Source organism: Rhamphochromis longiceps, linkage group LG18 (assembly GCF_057381845.1).
Source record: "Rhamphochromis longiceps isolate RC_006_pf linkage group LG18, R_longiceps_female_GT1.1, whole genome shotgun sequence".
In the NCBI taxonomy this organism is placed as follows: Eukaryota; Metazoa; Chordata; class Actinopteri; order Cichliformes; family Cichlidae; genus Rhamphochromis; species Rhamphochromis longiceps.
Genome location: NC_140574.1, coordinates 33,396,062 through 33,417,038, shown reverse-complemented (window position 1 = coordinate 33,417,038; position 20,977 = coordinate 33,396,062). Strand labels below are relative to the sequence as shown.

The 20,977-nt window shown below is 40.3% G+C and overlaps 2 protein-coding genes across 4 annotated transcripts in view; one reads left to right on the top strand and one right to left on the bottom strand.

The window, feature by feature from the left end:
* Positions 1-1,031: 1,031 nt before the first annotated feature.
* On the bottom strand, positions 1,032-20,722 carry klhl20 (kelch-like family member 20). Its single transcript, XM_085389391.1, has 14 exons — positions 20,356-20,722; positions 18,046-18,109; positions 14,391-14,648; positions 14,160-14,268; positions 13,537-13,743; positions 8,403-8,561; positions 8,126-8,220; positions 7,893-8,008; positions 7,553-7,736; positions 7,303-7,446; positions 7,048-7,181; positions 5,607-5,815; positions 5,393-5,499; positions 1,032-4,968 (listed from the first exon to the last, which is right to left on the bottom strand). The coding sequence occupies exons 2-14, from the start codon at positions 18,066-18,068 to the stop codon at positions 4,884-4,886; spliced, it is 1,830 nt and encodes a 609-aa protein (XP_085245517.1). The 5' UTR covers positions 18,069-18,109; positions 20,356-20,722; the 3' UTR covers positions 1,032-4,883.
* Positions 19,595-20,977, top strand: part of LOC146648722 (uncharacterized) — a 195,123-nt gene continuing 193,740 nt past the window's right edge. For 2 of the 3 annotated variants that reach the window (XM_085389387.1, XM_085389386.1), the window contains exon 1: positions 19,595-19,725. In XM_085389387.1, the coding sequence (XP_085245513.1) occupies positions 19,667-19,725 (59 nt within the window). In that variant the 5' untranslated portion in view covers positions 19,595-19,666. The remainder of the gene's footprint in view (positions 19,726-20,977) is intronic. The other variant, XM_085389389.1, reaches the window with a different exon arrangement.

The window sequence follows — 20,977 nt, the reverse complement described above, 5'->3', positions numbered from 1 at the left end:
AGCCCTAACTATATGCTTTAGCAAAAAGGAAAGTTTGAAGCCCAATCTTAAAAGTAGAGATAGTGTCTGTCTCCCGAATCCAAACTGGAAGCTGGTTCCACAGAAGAGGGGCCTGAAAACTGAAGGCTCTGCCTCCCATTCTACTTTTAAATACTCTAGCAACAAGAAGTAGGCCTGCAGAGCGAGAGCGAAGTGCTCTAATAGGTTGATATGGTACTACAAGGTCATTAAGATAAGATGGGGCCTGATTATTTAAGACCTTGTATGTGAGGAGCAGGATTTTGAATTCAATTCTGGATTTAACAGGAAGCCAATGAAGGGAAGCCAAAACAGGAGAAATCTGCTCTCTCTTTCTAGTCCCTGTCAGGACCTAAAATGGCCTAAAATTAGCTAAGACTGCTGGGTCTAGAGATGCTTTTTAAGTAACGGTTTAACTACTGCTAGCTTGAAGGCCTCTGGTACATAGCCTATTTATTAGAGATAAGTTGATCATACATTTGGACAGGTTTCTAGAAATGCTTAACCAACAGTTTTAAATTCTCCCTAATGTCGCCTGCTCTGGCCCCTGGAAGACAACTACCCGTGTTTGGTGGCGTAGCTTTGCATGTCTCAGAATAGAATCGCCAATTAGTTTGATTGCCGGGGGGTGTCGCTGAGTGGGGAGACAGAATTAGACACATGAACTGGTTGGTGTACCAGGCTTCTGTTTAAACTACATTTCCTCCTCACTGTCACCCAGCCATCCGGTTTCCCCAGCTGCTCAGGACAGTCTGCAGGGGGACAGCTATATAGGGGGGCCTACGCTACCTTCGGCTCCACAGGCTACAGGGACCTGGCTATTTTGAGGGTGCAAAGCAGAGTCTCCAGTTCAGTGATCCTGGCCTCCAGAGCTGCAAACAGGCTACATTGAAGTATCATTATTGCTAAAGGAGGCTGAGGGGTAATTAAACTTACTTAAACTTAGACTTATATCACTTTTAACAGAGAAAAAAAAAAAAAGGAAAAGAAAAAGAGAGAGAGAAACCCTTCCGGGAAAAAGTTTAATCGTTGTCATAGTGAACATGGTGAGCTAAGACAGCTCGCTGATACACAAAAACAAACATCTGCAATTACAACCACGTTTTGGGTGAGGCTTCTCAAAAGGCTACCGACTGAAGGCTGGCTGACAATTATAATACAATGCATCATTAGTAGAACATATGACAGAAATACCACTCAGTCTGGGAACCATATTTCTCTTGCTTTGGTCTAAAATCTTTTCCAAAAATGAGGTTTGGTCTGCCTTGTGTACTTATAATTCCATCAATAACTGCTTCGTTAAAAGGTTGAAAAAAAAAAAAAATCATAGTTGTTTATAAATCAAGGACTTAACACTCATTAGAACAAGCATGCTGTCACACAGCTGAAAAATTGGGTGGTTTAAATAATAAAACATGCTTCTTACAACAAAATTATGACAACCAAAGTAATAAGATGCATGGACTCTTAAACTGAGTGGCATTTCCTTGTAATTCTGTGGCAGTTGAAAATAGCAAAATGTTTTTGGAAGAGTCTTCAAGAAGCAGGCAAACAGTTGTTGTTCAGCAACTGCGTATGTGTCACAATTCTTCAACATCCAAAAAAAAAAAAAATAAAAATAAAAAATAATGAAATGGTCAACGATTCATCTTTTCAAGTGAGCATTTCTGAAGCATAAACATTCTTTTTTTTTTTTTTTAAAGTGGAGCTCTGCAAAGAGTAACTACACAAACAGACAGCAGTTCTGCCTCTTGAAATCCTCCCCTGTGTTAGCAGAGAACATAATCCAAAAACTACCCAAAAAAATGTAAATAAATTTAAAAAAACAACAACAAAAAAACAAAACAAAAACACCAACATTCAGGTTGTGACTCGCTCGCTTATGACATTTTAGTTTATAATAAAAAAATAAAATAAAAATAAAAAAAATAAAAAAAGAAAGAAAAGAAGGAAAAAAGGATGTTTCAGATTCCATAGTTTAAAGTGCAGAGCTGCTGTAATGAGCTGCATGTGACACATGTAGTGTTGCATGTGGGAAAAGAAAACTGCTTCTGCACAGCATCAAGGCAGCGATGCCTGAAATGTATGATTCCCCAGCTGACCTGTGATTCTTTTTTTCCATCCCAATGTCTGGAAACACCTTTATAAAATATAATTAAGAAACAAAAGAAAAGATAAAATCTAAAATACATTACCAATCACAGTGCAATAAATTCGGAGAAGATTCATTCAAAACTAAATTTCACCATCTATTTAAACTCTGTGAGAGATCAGTTGTACAACCATGTACCACTCCTCATCTGTATCACCCTTTTCTGTATAAGTGCTGCATTATGAGCGTCCACCAGCAGGCGGTGCTGTTACACTGTATGATGACAGAACAAAAGCAAGGATGTGGGAACTGAAAGCAGAACAAAAATGGACCTATGGCTCTGTAAACAAATATATATTGTCACACTACTACGCACGTAGCAATTACTTTATAGTTAACAGTTCTATTCATGTGGTCCATCCTGTTTTACTGCATTTTTAAAAAGGCTATTCACACAACTCTGGAGTTCTGTTACCTTCTTTGCAGTCTCTGTTTCAAAACTTCAATTTTTTTTTTCTCCTCCACTTCCATGAGAGATGCCTGATTTCTGTGATTAGGGACAGTATGGCTACAGAAGCAGAGTCCTTTCTGATTTTGAATTAATTACAACATCATTATGCGAGTCTGCGAGGTGCAGCATAAGTTGTGGTAAAGCTGTCACACAGAGAATCAGTTGGATGGCTTACAAACAGGTCCATCTGTAAGCTATCCAATGTTTGTAATATTTCAATATGATGATGATGATTTCTTTTTAAAATGAACTAATTTTATTTTATTTTTTTTTTAATTGCACTGGCTATGGCTAAAAAGAACAGATTTCTCTGTGAGCTTTACTGTAATGACACGCAGACACGCCAATCAGCTGTGTCCACATTTGATCAGTGGGCTCAGTGTCCAGTACAGTCAAGCAACCCTGTTTGCTGTGCATCAGAGAGCGCTCCAACATCATTCTGTGTGTGCAATTTAAAATGCTCTTCAATTCTTTCTTTCTACACTGCACATTGAACAAAATCAAGGAAACTTCCTGAAATTGTATGCATGTTCTTAAACCTTAAATAAATTCAAACAAGATGGAATTCTTGGCAAAAGACTCTTGGTGCCGGCAGTGTGATGAAGCATCATCGAGTGTTCCCAAGTAATTTTTTTCCCCATGTAGACATTAACGGCTGCCTGTGCCATCTGTGATTGAATTTCTAGTACGCAACATCTTTACTCATATTTCGAATGTTCAACCATTGCTAATCAGCTAGCCTTGGCTATTCCTATTTCTGGTTTTCCTACTTCCTGGTCAAATAGACTGCATGGACAAAAGTATTGGGCCACACTTTTTAAACGTTGAATTCAGCCGTTTCCAGTTCTAGTGCTGCAGTTGTAAAAATCAAGCATCTAGCCATGCAGTCTGACTTCACAAACATTTCCTAAAGAGCTTATTGAATTTAAGCATGACACTGCAATAAGCCAGTTTAATGTTTCTTCCCTCCCAGATATTCCACAATCAACTGCAAGTCGTCTTATTCCAAACTGGAAGCATTTAGGAACTGCAGCCTCAGAGTGTTAGACCACATCAAGCTACAGAGTGAGGTCACCAGGTGCTGAGGTACATGGTGTGTTACCAACACTCGGCACAAAAATTGTGCGCCAGGAGATCATAGCATAGGTCTCTATGGCTGAGCAGCTCCTACGGGTATTATGGTAGGTGACCCAGTAGTTTGGTCCATAGCTGTGCAGCTGTTCTAGTCTTTGATGCCAGGCAACTTCCAAAAAACAAGCTCATCCAAATATACCATCTTGGACAGCACGAGTTCTTGTTCTACTCTGGACAACTGTCACAAGCTCGTCTCGACTCTAACCAGAAAATACAGTCCAAGATGGAGAGCCTTTTTGGGAAAAACAGAAGAAGTTCCTTTCATGGCACAAATCTAATCATTTGAAGTGCTGAAGTAACATTCGAGGTTGATTTTTGATGTCTCGGTCCACTTGGGGTGAATTACATTCTTCTAAATAAAACAAATAAAATCTTTAAAGACCTCAATCAACAAAAACAGCTACAGTACCAAAAATATGGTTTTCCTCTGTGTGTCCATAGTAAACATGCAGATGCCTTCAGAAGGAAGCTGCCTGACTGTTACTGATTAATGCTACACATGAGGCCCAGAGGAAAGCTGTACGGTTCAAAGCCTATGCCAAACGGAATGAGGGAGTTTGAGCTCTTACAGTCGGTATGCAATGTTGTATCACCAGGAAATCTCACAATGAAGAGAAAGTATGTTTGCCCACTGGGTGTCTGTTCTTTAAACTTACTGAAGGCGGTGGGTGGTCAGCAGCAGCAGTTTAGGGGGGGCTGCCATATAAAGCAAAAGGAAGATGAGCAAGGCTTTCGGCTGCTGTTAAACTTCTTCAGAGGACACTCACTCCCAGCAGCTTTCTTGACTAAAGGTAAGCACCGGTTTAAATCCAGACCACAACGCTTGGAAAATAACTTTGAAAAGGTTCGTCCTCTCTGAACTAGAAGCTTAATGGTACTTGGTAGACTTCCGCTCTCAGTGCACTTCATGGCGACCGTGGTCAGTCAGTTAATGACTTTGATTTGAGGGTTGGGGGTGAAGTAAAGTTCAAAAGTTTGTCCTTCTATTGTCGTCTCATCTCCCCGTCCTCCTCATGGTTCTCACATGTCCACCTGGTTCACAATGTTTCTTTTGGAGGCACAAGAGTCAGCCAGAAGAAGCGCCAGCTGATGAGAAGTGTGTGTGGAAGGAGAGGGGCAGTGGTGGCATTACCAAATATGGGATTCACAGTGAGTCATTTTAATGACGCCCACTCCTCCACCTAACCGGCGGTAGTTCATTCCTCCGTACAACCTAGAAAGAGGAGACAAGTCAAAGAATGCCAACAATGCAAACACAGGGCTGCACAATTAATCCAAGTGTAATCTCCATCACCATTTTTGCTTCCCACAATTATATAATCACATTTGAGCAATATTTAAAATTCTTGCTCTGCCATTGAAAACACAAAGAAAAAGCCACTCAAGCACTCCCTAAAACTCAGCCCCTGTCCACATGTCTGCATGTACTAATCACAGCTGTTCACTGCGTCATGCAGCTTGAAGTTCCCTGCAGGAGTCTGTGTGGCTGCAACCAGAGTTAAGATTAGCATTTGTGTTCAGTGTCACAGCTATGAATTTATTTAACACATGTAGACGCACATCACATAGCTAAGTGTTTGACAGCTGTACTTGATGTATAGTAACTAAAGAACTGATCCTACTAGAATACCATTTACCTCCACGTGTTGGCGTCAGGGTCATAGACTTCTATAGTTTTCAGATACGTCGTGCCATCAAAGCCTCCAACTGCCATCAGTTGACCATTAACCACTGCTAAGCCCACCTACAGACACACATAGTTACTCCAATGCCTCATACAACATATGGTATCATTTAAGGTGTGCATTAAAATACATAAACATCCATCATCACTCTCCAACACACACTCACCCCACTCCGTCTGGACGTCATTGCCACTACAGGAGACCATTGATTGGTCCTGGGGTTGTATCGCTCTGCGCTGCTTAGCTCTGTGGTGTCGTCTCTACCTCCCACAGAGTAAATCATGTCCTGATAGACCGCACAGCCAAGGTGCTTTCTTCTGGTTCCCATGGGGGACACTGTGTGCCAGCGGTTCTCTTGAGGGTTGTAGCGCTCCACTGAAGAGGAAAGAATGAGGTGATTAAATAACAGGAGAAAATGGCATAAATATGTAGACAGATTTCAATCATTGGTTCAACTAAGAACATCGTTCAAATGTGTTTATCAATGGGAAACAAGAAACACCACTTACATACAGTTTGGTTTGCTTTACCATTAACTTTAACCAATAAGAGTAAGTGTAACTCCTTAGCTATTGGTCATTAAAGATCATCATCATCATCAAGCCTCTGTAATTGTATTCAAGCCCCAAATTGCAACCCTAAACTGCTCCCTGTTGGTCAAACTTAACTGAAAAAGTTTCAGTTTTTATTACACTGCTTTTAGACATAAGTTACAGCATTTTGTCAGATAAAGTATCAGTTTTTACACACAAATATAATTCAACAAATTCTTTTAATCTAAGTATTTTAAAAATGTTGCATTTTTTTAAATCCTCAGCTTTTCAACTAAAATCTGTCTAGTTATGTTTAGTAATTATAGTAGTCAAAATGTGACACTGTGCACTGGAAATTGTTATAGCGATTCAACTAAAGAAAAAGAAAAAAAAAAAGAAAGAAAGAAAGATTTAAGACATTTGACACCCATCCAAACTGAGGCATGTTTGTCATTTGTTTTAGTTTCTGTGTATTTTTGACATTTAAAATATTTATTTTTAGGCCTTTTTGACACTATAGAGGACGGGAACAGAGAGCAGTGAATGACACACAGGAAATGTCCAGAGCCAGACTAGAACCCAGGCCCCTGCGGCAGTCTTTATCTAAATGTGGCTCGCCTGCTCTGTGAGCTGTTCTGGCAGCAATACTTCAGACATAAAGACTTGAACAACCTCCAGGGAGAAAACTGAAGGCAATTCTGAAGTGCCAAAAACTGCAGTTCCCGAAGTGGCCATTTGAGCCTTTTCCAAACATTTGTCCATCAAGGACTGTTAAAATGTTAAAATAAAGTGCATAATAACAAAGAAGTTGTTTACACTCCTATGGATTTCCCCCCTTTTAAACATTACAGCGATCATTTTTGTGCTGCCATATGGGGCTGCATCTGCTTGCTGTTTGGTATAGACAATCTATGCTCTCATTTGGTGAGTGAAATGCCACTATTTGAGATTAGTCTATTACTTGGCACCAATTAGCAGGTACCTGATAACCAAATCTTGCTAAGGTTAGCAGATGACTTAGTATTTCTCCATCTTTTTTATACAGTCCATGCTTACACATGATTCAGTGCACACCTGTGTTTAATGGAGATGTCCCATCAGATCCTCCTACAGCATATAGAAATCCTCCCAGTACAGCCACAGCTACACCCAGTCGCCTGGTGCTCATGGATGCGACACGAGTCCATTTGTTCTCCTTGGGATCATACCTGAACACAGCCAGGTTGGCCATTTAATTCCAAAGAATCATTTTTGCATTAAACGAACTTTTATCTAGTAGCCACCAATGGAACTGGAAACCCAAATAGTATAGTACAGGAAATCTGCTACCTTTCAACTATGTTGAGACAGGAAACTCCATCCTGCCCTCCCACTGCATACAGATATCCTCCAAGTACAGCGACACCAACACTGGTGCGACAAGTACTGGTGGGGGCCACATCGCTGCTCCACTGGTTGGTTTTAGGATCGTATCTAAAGTGGAGGTAATCATGTAAATAGTAGAATAAGACACACACACAAACAGACTGTTGGAAAGCTGTGAATATCTACAGTGAAAGCCTCAGGGACTTCCGCTGACCTCTCCACAGAGTTGAGATATGACGAGCCATCGTGACCTCCCACTGCATACAATAGATCATCCAGGACACTGACACCAACTCCACATCGCCGCTTACTCATTGAAGCTACCATCCGCCACTCATTAGTCTGCGGATCATAGCGCTCCACACTGGAAATAGCGTCACCGCTGCACCAACCTCCAACTGCAAGAGAAAGAAAGAAAGAAGAAAAAGTAAAAAATAAAAATCAGGCTTTTCCTACAAAATACCAACAGTCGACTGGTAAGGACTTAAATTAAAAACAAATAAAATGCAATATTAGGAAATCATGGTTTTAATTTCTGTGCCTAAGATACTGACCTGCAAAAAGGACCTCTCCACATCGGATGGGTTTCCTGGGTCGGGTTCTGGGACCCTGCATTAGCGGTCTCTCCTGTGGTAGCAGCAGGTAATTCTTGGCCTCATCCACCAAGTCTCTGTAACATTAACCCCAAAGTAAACAGTTTCATATTAACCACAATAGCATCAATTTCCTCGATTATATGTGCACAAGCAGGATTTTTACCACTACTCCCCTTACAAACAGCACTCACCTGCACTCCTCGTCACTCTTGATGAGTGGATCTGAACCCACTGTGCCCACGAGGAACTTGGGGCTGAGGAGTGGCAGGCGGACATGCTGTAGGACCTGCAGAGCAAATACAATTAAAAAAGTCAAGCTTGAAACATTAGTCAGACTAGAACAACTAACTAAAAATGTAGTTCACAAACTATCAGAAAAACACTCAAACTAAACTAACAAGGAAAAATGGACTAAGAGAATTAAACCAAAGGAGATGTTGAATGTACTGCAGGCTTCTAGCGACAAACCTGGGGTAGCTGAGGTCTTCGCTCCTGGATGCTGTATTTCACCCAGGCCATCACGGCATTGAAAACCTGCTCCTCACTCCGCACGTTCAACTCATCACTGGAGATTATGTCAATGAGCTGGTTGGCAGGCAGGAGCATGAACTCCTCACTTTCCATTACCTACAAAAATGAAGTGCAACAGACAGTCAAAGAGAGCACTGTTTATTAAAGGTCTCAGCACATCAGTCAGCAAATCAATTTTCATTACCATCAACGTCAAATAAATTGTATTCACACTTTTTAAAGCAATTCACCTTTCCCACAAAAGCATGATGTGAAATCTCATTTCTACACTAACAAAAGCAAAACCTGTCACGGGGAATAATCTCGCTCTGTCTTTTCTTCTCTCTGTTCTTTGTTTTCCAAAGACAAATTGGCTTTTAGCTGATGACATTAAAAATAACTGAGGTGAGGTGACTGAATAGCTCTCATCAGTTCATTTCACAATATTTTAGTTGGGCTAGCATCCTGACTTTCTCCACTTAAGATCATTGCCCTGTTGATGCCTGCATTGCCGTTGCTCTGTAAAATGTGTTGGCACAACTTTGAAATCATTGCGTGAACATGGACTGGAAGGAATCTGGGCCTTGAGGTAGCAAAGTGCAACTTTTAACATAATGGCTTACAGTACTGAAAACAGAAAATTCACTTTAAGAGAGAAGTCTTAAAGGAGACCTACAGCACTGCTGTAACACTTTCTCAAAGTGTTACTGTGGACTAAGGTAATGCCACCTAGAGTAAGTATATGGTTAGACACCACGTTCGGAAGATTTTTTTTTTTTTTTTTTTAAATGGGAAAGAGTACAATAACCTCAGTGTCTGAATTTAGCAGGAAATTAAAGGTCGTTCTTTATCTTTAAGACATCCTACAGTTTAATTAGTTTGTGTATTCTAGTTTCATGGATAGATAAAGATGGGTATCGTTGCATAGCAATGAAAATGCAAGCTATAACTTACAATAATATTGCGTATAGAAATGGCCCTAGCACAGAACCCTTTTGTGTGTGAACAAGACTCCCTATTTATTAAGATAAGATTCAAACCACTGTAGTAAAACATTGTGGTCAACAGTACTGAATACTGCACTGCGGTCTAGCAGCACAGAGAATAAGAGTAAGATCATCTGTAACCCTCACTAGTACTGTGATGAGATCTGAAACCCGACTGAAATTCCTCTGCAGATGAAAGAATAGCTGTAAAACAGATAACTGATAAAGATTTTTTTTTTTTTTTTTTTTTTTAAATAAAAGGACGGGGAAAAGATTGGTCTATAATTAGCCAAGACAGCTGGATCAAGTAAAGGATGATGACACAGCTGTTCAAATATGTCTCTAGAAGGGACAATACTTTGTGTACCTTCTGAGAGAAAGGTTTATGATCAGGGATTTGGTAATTAGGTTAAATGACAGCTGTTTAAAGCCACGATTTTCAAAGGACGGTAAGGTCTTGCATCATGCATGCTTTGCACCGTGCGGGTATATTTGTGGTGTTCGTTGCCTTTGTGGAAACATGGTATTGACAGTTTGCAGTGCATGCTATTCAGCTTCTTTTTCAGACTTTCAAATTCAATTTTATTTATATAGCACCAAATCACAACACCGGTTGCCTGAAGGCTCTTGTGCCCTGTGATATGTTGGCCCTTTAAACAGCCAAAATATCTTCACCATCTTTTTCAGTATTTTCCTTGTCTTTGAAGCCTTGGGCTAATTCCACTGGCGCTTCAGTTTCTGTTTTCTAGTTTCATCTTTTATCTGCTCACACTCCTTACGCACTGGTATGTATAGCTTCAGTATCCAAAACAGTAGCACATGTGCTTCCGCTAGCCACTTCCCTACACTGTATTTGTTAAACTAACTTGAGATGGCTATAACTCTGTTCCAACCACATGACTGATCTGGCAATTATTTATTTATTTATCTATCTATCAAATTTTATAGCAACCATGTCTCATATGAAGGTTATCTTGTGATAATCTTCTTTACAGGAAGTGCAGAATTATTAGGCAAGTTGTATTTTTGAGGAATTATTTTATTATTGAACAACAACCATGTTCTCAATGAACCCAAAAAACTCATTAATATCAAAGCTGAATGTTTCTGGAAGTAGTTTTTAGTTTTAGCTATTTTAGGGGGATATCTGTGTGTGCAGGTGACTATTACTGTGCATAATTATTAGGCAACTTAACAAAAAACAAATATATACCCATTTCAATTATTTATTTTTACCAGTGAAACCAATATAACATCTCCACATTCACAAATATACATTTCTGACATTCAAAAACAAATCAGTGACCAATATAGCCACCTTTCTTTGCAAGGACACTCAAAAGCCTGCCATCCATGGATCCTGTCAGTGTTTTGATCTGTTCAACATCAACATTGCGTGCAGCAGCAACCACAGCCTCCCAGACACTGTTCAGAGAGGTGTACTGTTTTCCCTCCTTGTAAATCTCACATTTGATGATGGACCACAGGTTCTCAATGGGGTTCAGATCAGGTGAACAAGGTGGCCATGTCATTAGTTTTTCTTCTTTTATACCCTTTCTTGCCAGCCACACTGTGGAGTACTTGGACGCGTGTGATGGAGCATTGTCCTGCATGAAAATCATGTTTTTCTTGAAGGATGCAGACTTCTTCCTGTACCACTGCTTGAAGAAGGTGTCTTCCAGAAACTGGCAGTAGGACTGGGAGTTGAGCTTGACTCCATCCTCAACCCGAAAAGGCCCCACAAGCTCATCTTTGATGATACCAGCCCAAACCAGTACTCCACCTCCACCTTGCTGGCGTCTGAGTCGGACTGGAGCTCTCTGCCCTTTACCAATCCAGCCACGGGCCCATCCATCTGGCCCATCAAGACTCACTCTCATTTCATCAGTCCATAAAACCTTAGAAAAACCAGTCTTGAGATATTTCTTGGCCCAGTCTTGACGTTTCAGCTTGTGTGTCTTGTTCAGTGGTGGTCGTCTTTCAGCCTTTCTTACCTTGGCCATGTCTCTGAGTATGGCACACCTTGTGCTTTTGGGCACTCCAGTGATGTTGCAGCTCTGAAATATGGCCAAACTGGTGGCAAGTGGCATCTTGGCAGCTGCACGCTTGGCTTTTCTCAGTTCATGGGCAGTTATTTTGCACCTTGGTTTTTCCACACGCTTCTTGTGACCCTGTTGACTATTTTGAATGAAACGCTTGATTGGTCGATGATCACGCTTCAGAAGCTTTGCAATTTTGAGACTGCTGCATCCCTCTGCAAGATATCTCACTATTTTTGACTTTTCTGAGCTGTCAAGTCCTTCTTTTGACCCATTTTGCCAAAGGAAAGGACGTTGCCTAATACTTATGCACACCTGGTATAGGGTGTTGATGTCATTAGACCACACCCCTTCTCATTACAGAGATGCACATCACCTAATATGCTTAATTGGTAGTAGGCTTTCCAGCCTATACAGCTTGGAGTAAGACAACATGTATGAAGAGGTTGATGTGGACAAAATACTCATTTGCCTAATAATTCTGCACTCCCTGTAATCTTCTTTTCTTGACATTCATTCCATCATACATGCATGTGTGGTTTCAAACAAATGAAGGGGAAGGAATTACGGAAATGCCAAACTATAAAAATGAGTTTTCAGCATTCGCTTAAAAGAAAAACTAGAACCTCAGTTTTACCAAAACAGAGAGGAAATTAGAATACATCCAATTAGTAACGGCAGAGAAATGTTCCTTGAGGCAGGAGAGGCTGTTGAGGTTGTTGGGCTTGACAGAAAAATATAACTGTGTTTCATCCTGCAAAGCAGTGGTAAGAGATCCCATTAAAACCATTAACTAGGTGACCCAGGGGTAACATATAAAAATAAATAAATAAACAGAATTGGTGTAAGGCTTGAAGCCTAGGCACTCCACAAACGAGCGGTGCAGATTAGAGCATACATTGATTAATATGAATTCTAAAATATCTAATTGATAAGTATGAAAAAAAAAAAAAAAAAAAACTATTAAGGAGAAGAACCGGTGATCCCAACCCAGCTTCATAGTATGCTAATAAGTAGCATTATCAACAGTATCAAAGGCTGCAGATAAGTCAAGCAGGACATAAATGGATTGCTCACCTTTATCCGAGTGCATAAGGACATCATTAATAATTTTCAATAACGCTGTTTCAGTGCTGTGTCTGTAACCTGATTGGAATTTATAGAAAATATTATTTACTCTAAAATCCGAATGAGTTGACGACCAACAACTTTCCTAAGGATTTTGAAAAGAAACAGATTGGAAATTGGCCTATAAGTATTTAAATCAGTGGGCTCTAAGGAGGTTTGTTTTTTAGTAGAGGGACGACGCTGGCTGGGATCCAGCCAGATGAAAGGGACCGACTGACAGGCAGGGTCAAGTGCACAAGTGTGACACTATATTCAAAATATCTGTTGAAGAGATTATTTGAGAGAGACTTGGAATATGGAGAGCAGTCTTTTTCCGTCTCTGTTCAGCCTTTCTTCATTCTCTTCTTTGGTGAATCTGACTTTTAACAGTGCGACATGATGCTGAATTGAAGAGCATATATTATTAAACCAGTTAACTAAGTCACTGATATCTGAAAAAATAGTTTTTGATGCAGTTACATCTGGGTTGCACATCACCAGCTGTTAGTATCTGCACCTTCACAGCCCGTTTGTACTTGACAGTGTGTTTTTGCCTGAAGTGGAGAAAGTGATGCTTTCACCTTTAGCAGGAACAGATTTCTATTTTATGTACTGTGATTTGTTGGTTTAAAGTCTGAAGCTTTGAAGTAGCTCCAACTGTCGTCTTTACCTGCATTTGTCTTCTTGTTGTGCGCACCACAGAACGTAAATGTATGGCCTTACTATACCAACAACACCATGATATGGCACTTTTAGATCATTTACAAATGTAAACCATTTTTATAACAGACGCATTTGGCACGACAGAAAGAAATCTCTATATCCTAAATGTATACTAACGTATGTATACTAAATGTAAATTTTGCACATTCAATCTAAAGCAACATGTAGAATCATTGTAACACGTAGCACTATACAGCGATTATAAACGACCGTGAACAGTTGTATGTGGGTTCTTACCTCCTGAAAATTGTGCTGGGTGAACTTATCTGCAATGCGGAGCAGCTCGCGGCAGGAGTGTGTGTCAGCAAAGGCCCTGATGCCCAGGCAGTTAGATGGATCCAGCTGCCTCTTAAGGAACTCGCAGCACGCCTCCTGGATCTCAGCAAGCTGGAGGAGGCAGGCTGCAGGGAGCAGCGTCTGGACATTCCCCTCCTCTACAGTCACCTGAAAGGGTGCAGATCAGGACATCAGATACACTGAGTTTTTTAGCTTTAGCAACTGATTGATCACAATGTGTGGTCTCCACAGCTCCTCCGTTTTTATGCATTCAAACTGTGGCTCCATGTCAGTCTCCTCACATCTTTTGAGAAAGTTCTGCTATAGTCAAGGTTATAGCCAAGAAACATGTTTTTCATTTTAATCATAGACCTTACTGTACTCTGCAGGAAACAAAGCCGCCTGCAAAGGTTTTGCTCTCCTGATTCGTACTTTTGGAAAACTTTGCCATAGACTTGTTTGGACAGGTTTTTTTACATTCAATATGCAGTTTCATCAGTTTGTCTTTTTTTTTTTTTTTTTTTTTTTTTTTTAAACTTAATGTGCACCTGCGGTTAATTCTAACAGCATGCTACCATCCCTACCTGTGATGTATAAGCAAAGTCAATCAGCAGCTCCATGGCTCTCTCATCAATGTCACGAATAACCACTTCCGTCTGCCTGCTCTCTGCCAGCTCTCCAGTAAACATGGCCCTGAAGAAGAACGGGAAAAAGAAAGATGACATTATTTTTTGTGTCACAGCAATCACTGGAGCCCAGGAATTTAGCTGTAAATAAACTAGCCTGATGTGGGATCACACAGTGTCTCCTCATACCTGAAATAGGGGCTGCAGGCAGAGAGGATCACACGGTGCGCGTAGATCTTCTTGGCACCCACCACCAGCACCACATCACAGAGCTCCCGGTGTTTTCTCAGCAGGTTGATCACCTCCAGGGTCTGCCTCGGGTGTTTGTCTGAGACGTAGGGCATGCGTGCAGGCTGGGGGACCCCTTCAGGGAGCTTGTTGGGGTCCCCCAGAGTACAGCGGCTGGTGATGTCCATTCCAGTGGCGTCCTGACGTGCGCTGGTGGCCCTGACATTAGCACATATCAATATACTCTTAGTTACATTAAATTAATTTCAATTAGAATAAGCTAGCCAAGAACCCACAGTGATGGTAATGCTGAGAGAATGCTGACCCCAGCCAGGCAGTCGGACCACGAACTTTAACAGGTAACAAAAGTGATGAGCAGTCAGGCTGCGCCCTCCATTTCTACCACTCATGTTTCTAAAGTACAATCACTGTGGTGATCACTCTAAAGTCTCTTTGTGCTCATTTTCATCTTTGCATTGTATTAATATCTAAATACTACGGAAAAGATCATGTGTGTTCTCATTAGGATGTGTTGGTGTGTGAGACTGTAGCTTATAGGTTTATACTTGTAAATGACAAGTGCGAGACAAGGTGTTTCAGGACATTTTGCAGAGAAACACATAAGTAACAAAGTACTTTCTCGTGGGAGTAATTAAGTTATATAGTGCATTACTTTACAAGAAAAGTGTTCCGAGTACATGCTAGGGCTGTCACGATTAGTCACGAATACGTCAACTATTAAAATCGTCGACGACTGATTTAATAGTCGACTTGTCGTTTAAAGCTTTGCAAGATCCCGAAAGACGCAGGAATAAGTAGTAGGATTTAAGAGTGTAATAACGGACTGAAACAGAAGATGGCAGCACTGCATGTACAAGGACCTCATATCACCATATCACCCCCCCCTCCAAAAAAAAGAAAAGCACTTCACTCTCAAACTGCAGGCTTACTTGTGGTTCCTAGGATATTTAAAAGTAGAATGTGATGCAGAGCCTTCAGCTTTCAGGCCCCTCTTCTGTGGGCCTAGCTCCTAGTTTGGATTCGGGATACGGACACCTACTTTTAGGATCAAGATTAAAACTTTACTTTTTGATAAAGATTACAGTTAGGCTTGAATTAGGTGACCTTAAATCCTTCTTTAGTTATGCTGCAATAGGCTTAAGGCGCCATGGGTGGCTTTGCTCGCGATGAAAAGGAGGAGAATAGGTCAAAACATGAAGCCAAGACTTTGTTGAGTGGTTTTGGGGGTTTTTTTGCAAAGTTATTTGCACAAACGAAACTCCTCCCCCTTTGTGTCTGTGTGTCTCTGAGCTTCTGTACAGGATTATCAATAAAATACCGGTAAAAAGTGGCTAGATCGTAGCCGCAGCAGTTCTGACAGAGGTTTCTTCCTGTTATAAGGGCGTTTTTCTCTTCCCACTGTTGTCAAATGCTCGCTCATAGGGGGTTGTCTGGTTGTTGGGGTTTTCTCTGTGTTATTGTAGGCTCTTTACCTTACAATATAAAACGCCTTGAGGCGACTGTTGTTGTGATTTCATGGTATATAAATAAAATTGAATTGAACTGAATACAGTGTCAGTCTATGGCCATCAGCTGAACCTAATATAGCAAGGTCAGTACCCTGCATGTGCCTCAGCCAGTGTAAACTTATCCACACCGGTCGGTTGACTTGGTGTACCCCTGCATCTTTTTAAATCCCAGGATGACTTTGGGTTTGGGATTTACTTCAGCTCATGTTCCCAGTACTGGTCAAGAATTCCTAACACCTGAACGCATCCTCTTCACTTTGTGTCCTTACCATTACAGATGGGAGAAATGACATCATTGCACATACATGACCTTTGTTAAAGACGTTTTGTGGATTGTATTTAATACATAATGTAAAGTTTCAAATCTTAGTCAAAAAAAAATAAAAAATCAGCAAATAAATATCCTTTGAGTGACATATTTTCACATAATAATGTGAAAATAAAATGCAATGTAATCCAGGGCAACTCAGCAACAAGACAAAACTGCTGTGATATTTTTAAAAAAGGAACTTCATCTAGCCAGCATTCACAGGAACTGTTGGCCTGAGGAGAAAAGGTCATGATACACTGAGCCTCTAATGCTTTCACTCAAAACATTCTGACCTTTCATTATGTCATTTGAATTGCCCTAACAGTAACAGTAGGAAAAGTACAAAATTAAAAAGCTTAAGTAGGTGTGACGTTTTAAAGACTGGAGTCAAAGTAGTGGGGTAAATGAGGAGACATAAATGCTGCACCTATAGAGATTTTGATTTAAATTTAAACTGCTCCAGACTCTTATCAGAGACATTCGGGAAATTTTTTATACTCCTGTAATTGGATGATGTCAGAGTAGGCGCCATTCCTACACGATTAGCTTTGGCTCTGGCGACACCCCACCGATCTGATGTTCAAACCTTATGTTTATAAGTGGCAGCCAATCAGATCAAAGTCTCTTAAAATGTGGGTGGTCTTTAGAGGGCTAAAATAGCTCATTTCAGACAGAAGATGAACTGAGGGGCCACACCAAGGTAGTATAAGATAAATAAGCATCATTTTGAACAATGACTCATACAAAACTACTCCAGTAGCCAAAGATTACAATTATGGACCTGAAAATTGACCTAACGAGTATCCTTTAAAGCTGCTGGTTGCACAACACAGGCAACTTTTAACTATAAAGCATAAAACAATAATTAGATACTGTCTTAGTGTTAACGTCTTAAATTAGGTCCTACCTACCCAATTACACACAGCTATTTTAGTTTTATATGACAAATGTAGAATTACGCTGTTTCATTTCACATTAATGACACTAAAACTGCCTTTACAATTAAACTTCCGGAAAATCGGGTCAGGATATTTTCTTTCCTCAGACAGAACAGAGAAAAGAGTTCACCTCAGTCACATTTCCAGTATTCTGTGTGGTTTCTGCTTGGACTGCACGAGTTCATGGCTGCAACACATGCATGAAACAGCTCATGTTTATAATCTGGATGGGACCTCAGCCCTTATACACTATTATGTTACATTATACAAAAATGCTAATGTTGATCATTCTTCCCCCACCCAAAAGAGAAAAAAAATAACCTAATGTCCATCCCGTTTCACCTGTAACATGCACAACAGACTCCATGAACACAGTTTTTCATTTTGCATAGTGGCTCTGGTGTTTCCCCTTACTGTGAAAAGTTTATTTTTAGCCAGTCTTGTTTCACAGACTCCTGCTCTGCATCGTGACACCACCTATCTTCTCCAGTGGGCCATCAAACCTAAATTTAAAAGCCCAACAAAGCAGCAGAGCTAAGGTCAGTACCACCAAGTGCTATAGAGAGTTCTGGGTAGAACTTCTATTGAACCAGCCCCTTTGATCCCGTAAAGAAGGGATTTTTCTGCCTTTTAAGCTTATGTGGTGACATAACAAGGTGTCAATGAGCCATAGAGGATCTTTAACGCTCACACTGAAGGAATTTGATTGAGGATTTCCGTGACTACCACATCTGATATAATACTGCCGTTAAAAAGAAAATTGGTAAACAGTAACCAAAGAATCTGGAATTAACAGCCACATACTTTTGCCATTCTTCCCAGAAAACTACCACACTTACCTGCGCATTGGCTTTGCATCCATGCACTGAAGAACAATGTTTGGTCCTATACTTTCAAGTTAACCTGTGAAGAAAAACAACACAAATCAGCATTTCCTGCAGTTAGTCTGACCCCCACAAATATAAGATAAAAACTAGTATTTTTTTATATCTGATTTGTGATTCCTGCCTGCTGATGGGAAAAAATTACAACCTCTTGTGACAGCAGAATAATCATTTTTTCCTGTGATTTACTCCACACCACAATCCTACCTACCAAATTGACCACTTCTGTCAGCAAGACTGAGACCAAACAATCTACTGCTATCAAATTATGATCCTGCAATAAAACCTACCTTTGTATGCGTTTTGCTGACACTATGTGTGTGCAGCCTTCTCTCTGTAAATGTTCAGGAACTGGTGACTCACAGTGTCTTTCCGCTTCCTTCACATCTCACTCCACTATAACAAATTCTTATAGCCTTCTTCCATTCCATCAATTATTTCCTATCAAACACTTTTATCATCATATCAACCAGTATCACCCCTCTGCTGCCAGTCTTAATTTAAGTTTTTTTCCACATCCAATAACTTTTTTGATACTCACTAAAGCATGGCTCTCTATAGGCAATCATAGTCCTCTTTTCCTCTTACCTGAGGCACACCTACACCAACCCTGGCTGGTGGGGATTGCTGTCATTTTTCTTTTTAATTTAATGCATTCCCATTTTACTGCGTAGTATAACTTCATTCGAACATCTTGGCTTTACCAGAAAACTCTGAAGACCCTGGAATGATTTCAATATTTTACAGTCCACCTAGGCCAAACAATGTTTTACCCAAGAAGTTATCATACTTTACTCCAAATTATGATCAAATTCTTATCCTCAGTGATTTTAACATTAAAATTATGTTCTAACTGGTCAACCATCAATGACCATTCTAAATTTCCCTATATGAATGAATCCATCCAAGCATTCATTCATTCATTTTCTTCTGCTTATCCATTTCATAAAAATCACACACTTGATTCTAAAAATAAAATATCAATAGTGTAAATAAAAATAAATATCTCAGCACTGCCAGCAGCTCTCTGTCTCACGAGTGGCACAGAATGCTAAGCTGGCTTCCACCAACTGTTGAGTTAACAGACTGCTATCTATCTCCAAACATACTACAAGTAGCTCTCACTGTTTCAAACTTCAAACACACTGCTACCATTGCAGCGAGATGGAAAGAGACAGCAGTAAATGCTTAAGCCTACTGTAATTAGTGAAGATCAGTGGACAGAAATGAGCTGAACAGCTGAAGTTAAATATCAAGATTTTTTTTTATGTATGTAAATAACAGTTAACTAAAAAAGTAAGCTAATTCATTACATTGTTTAACGGTTGCACCTTTTGTCTAAAAGTAAACCTCTAAAATAAAAACCCCCACACAACAACAAAACAACAACAACTGGCCTTACTTCCAGTTGATGTCACTCATTCAAAACCTGGAGTCCCTCCTTCACACACACATTCTTTCTTCCTTCTCGTTTTTGTCATATGGTTACACTGAGGTGTCAAGTGTTTCAGCCAGCTGCTGCTGCACTAGATTAAATTAACCTAATCAGAGAGAAGTCAGAAAACAAGACCCCAAAATGGAAAGCGCTGTGTGGGTTCATCCAGACAGTAGCGGGCTTAGAAGGCTCATTTTAACGTAAGCTTTATTTCAAAAATATCCCCAATATTACTCCATCGGTCTACATTAACACAAGGCAGCTCTCTATGAGTTATTTATTTTTAGCTCTTCGACATGTAGCTTAGCTAAGACACGCTAATTGTTGGCTGATAGCTGCATTAGCAGTTACCAGACTGGTTGGCGATTTATGATTTCCAGTGCTGTGGTAAGAGTTGTGTTAGTATGTGACTTAGCCAAAGAGGAGATAAAAGGAGAAGTAACGTCTTCCGAGGCTAAATGCGTTCCAAAAAACTGAAAATCGGGACTAGCTTCTTAACGCTACTTAACTTCCCGAGGATATGTGGGAAAGCTAGTGCTACAGCTAGCACTGAGATAGGAATTCCCTTCACAATACAAACGTTAAAACAACCTAATACAAGCAGAGACAACAAATTTAAACTATAAACGACATTCAAGAATAATCCAAAGCGTTTAGACTATTTCTGGTCGTCAGAGATGCTGTTTTAGCATCAGCCCACAAGCCACGGATTGAATATTATAAACTGTAGTGCTAACATTAATTAAATCAGTAGTGAGCGGTATATACCGATACCATAAGCAATGACAACTACGTAGGAAAAAAGCAAGAGTGTACGAAACGGGTTTTACCTTAGAGTTCCATCCCAACCACAGACATTAGTCAGCCAGGCTCTTAATGTTTACAGTTTTAAGCCGTCGGTTGTTGAACTCCGCAGCTTTTCTTCCTCGGTAATATGCGCATGCCGAATGTCAAGCGCCACTTCCTGATAATTTGATTTCAAAATAAAAGTAGGGGACTATGTCATCGCACGTAAAGATAAATAATAAAAAATAAAATGTACCTGAAGTACTGTGCAAAAGTCTAGTGTAAGGGTCTAAAAAGTAGTTTGTACTATTCCAACGAGCTTGAAAGTCAACATTTTGTTTGAGCATCTTTTTTCTACAACACAGCCTGTCCGAGTCCAATAGGACAATGCCAGTGCTGATCGTGCTGATCGATGTAGCGGTTCCGAATGACAGCAACATCAGAAAGAAGGAACACGAGAAGCTGGAGAAATACCAAGGGCTCAGAGAAGCGCTCGAGAGCAGGCACGTGCAGAGGGGGGGCTTGAGGGGCTTGAGCACCCGCCCCTTTCCTGATGAGTGCCCAAAGTGCCCTTTTGTTGAAGCAACTTTTAAATTTTTTTTAATTTTTTTAATTTATTTTTTTATGTGTGTGGGCGCGCGGAGTCCTGTCTGTGCTCCTCAACAA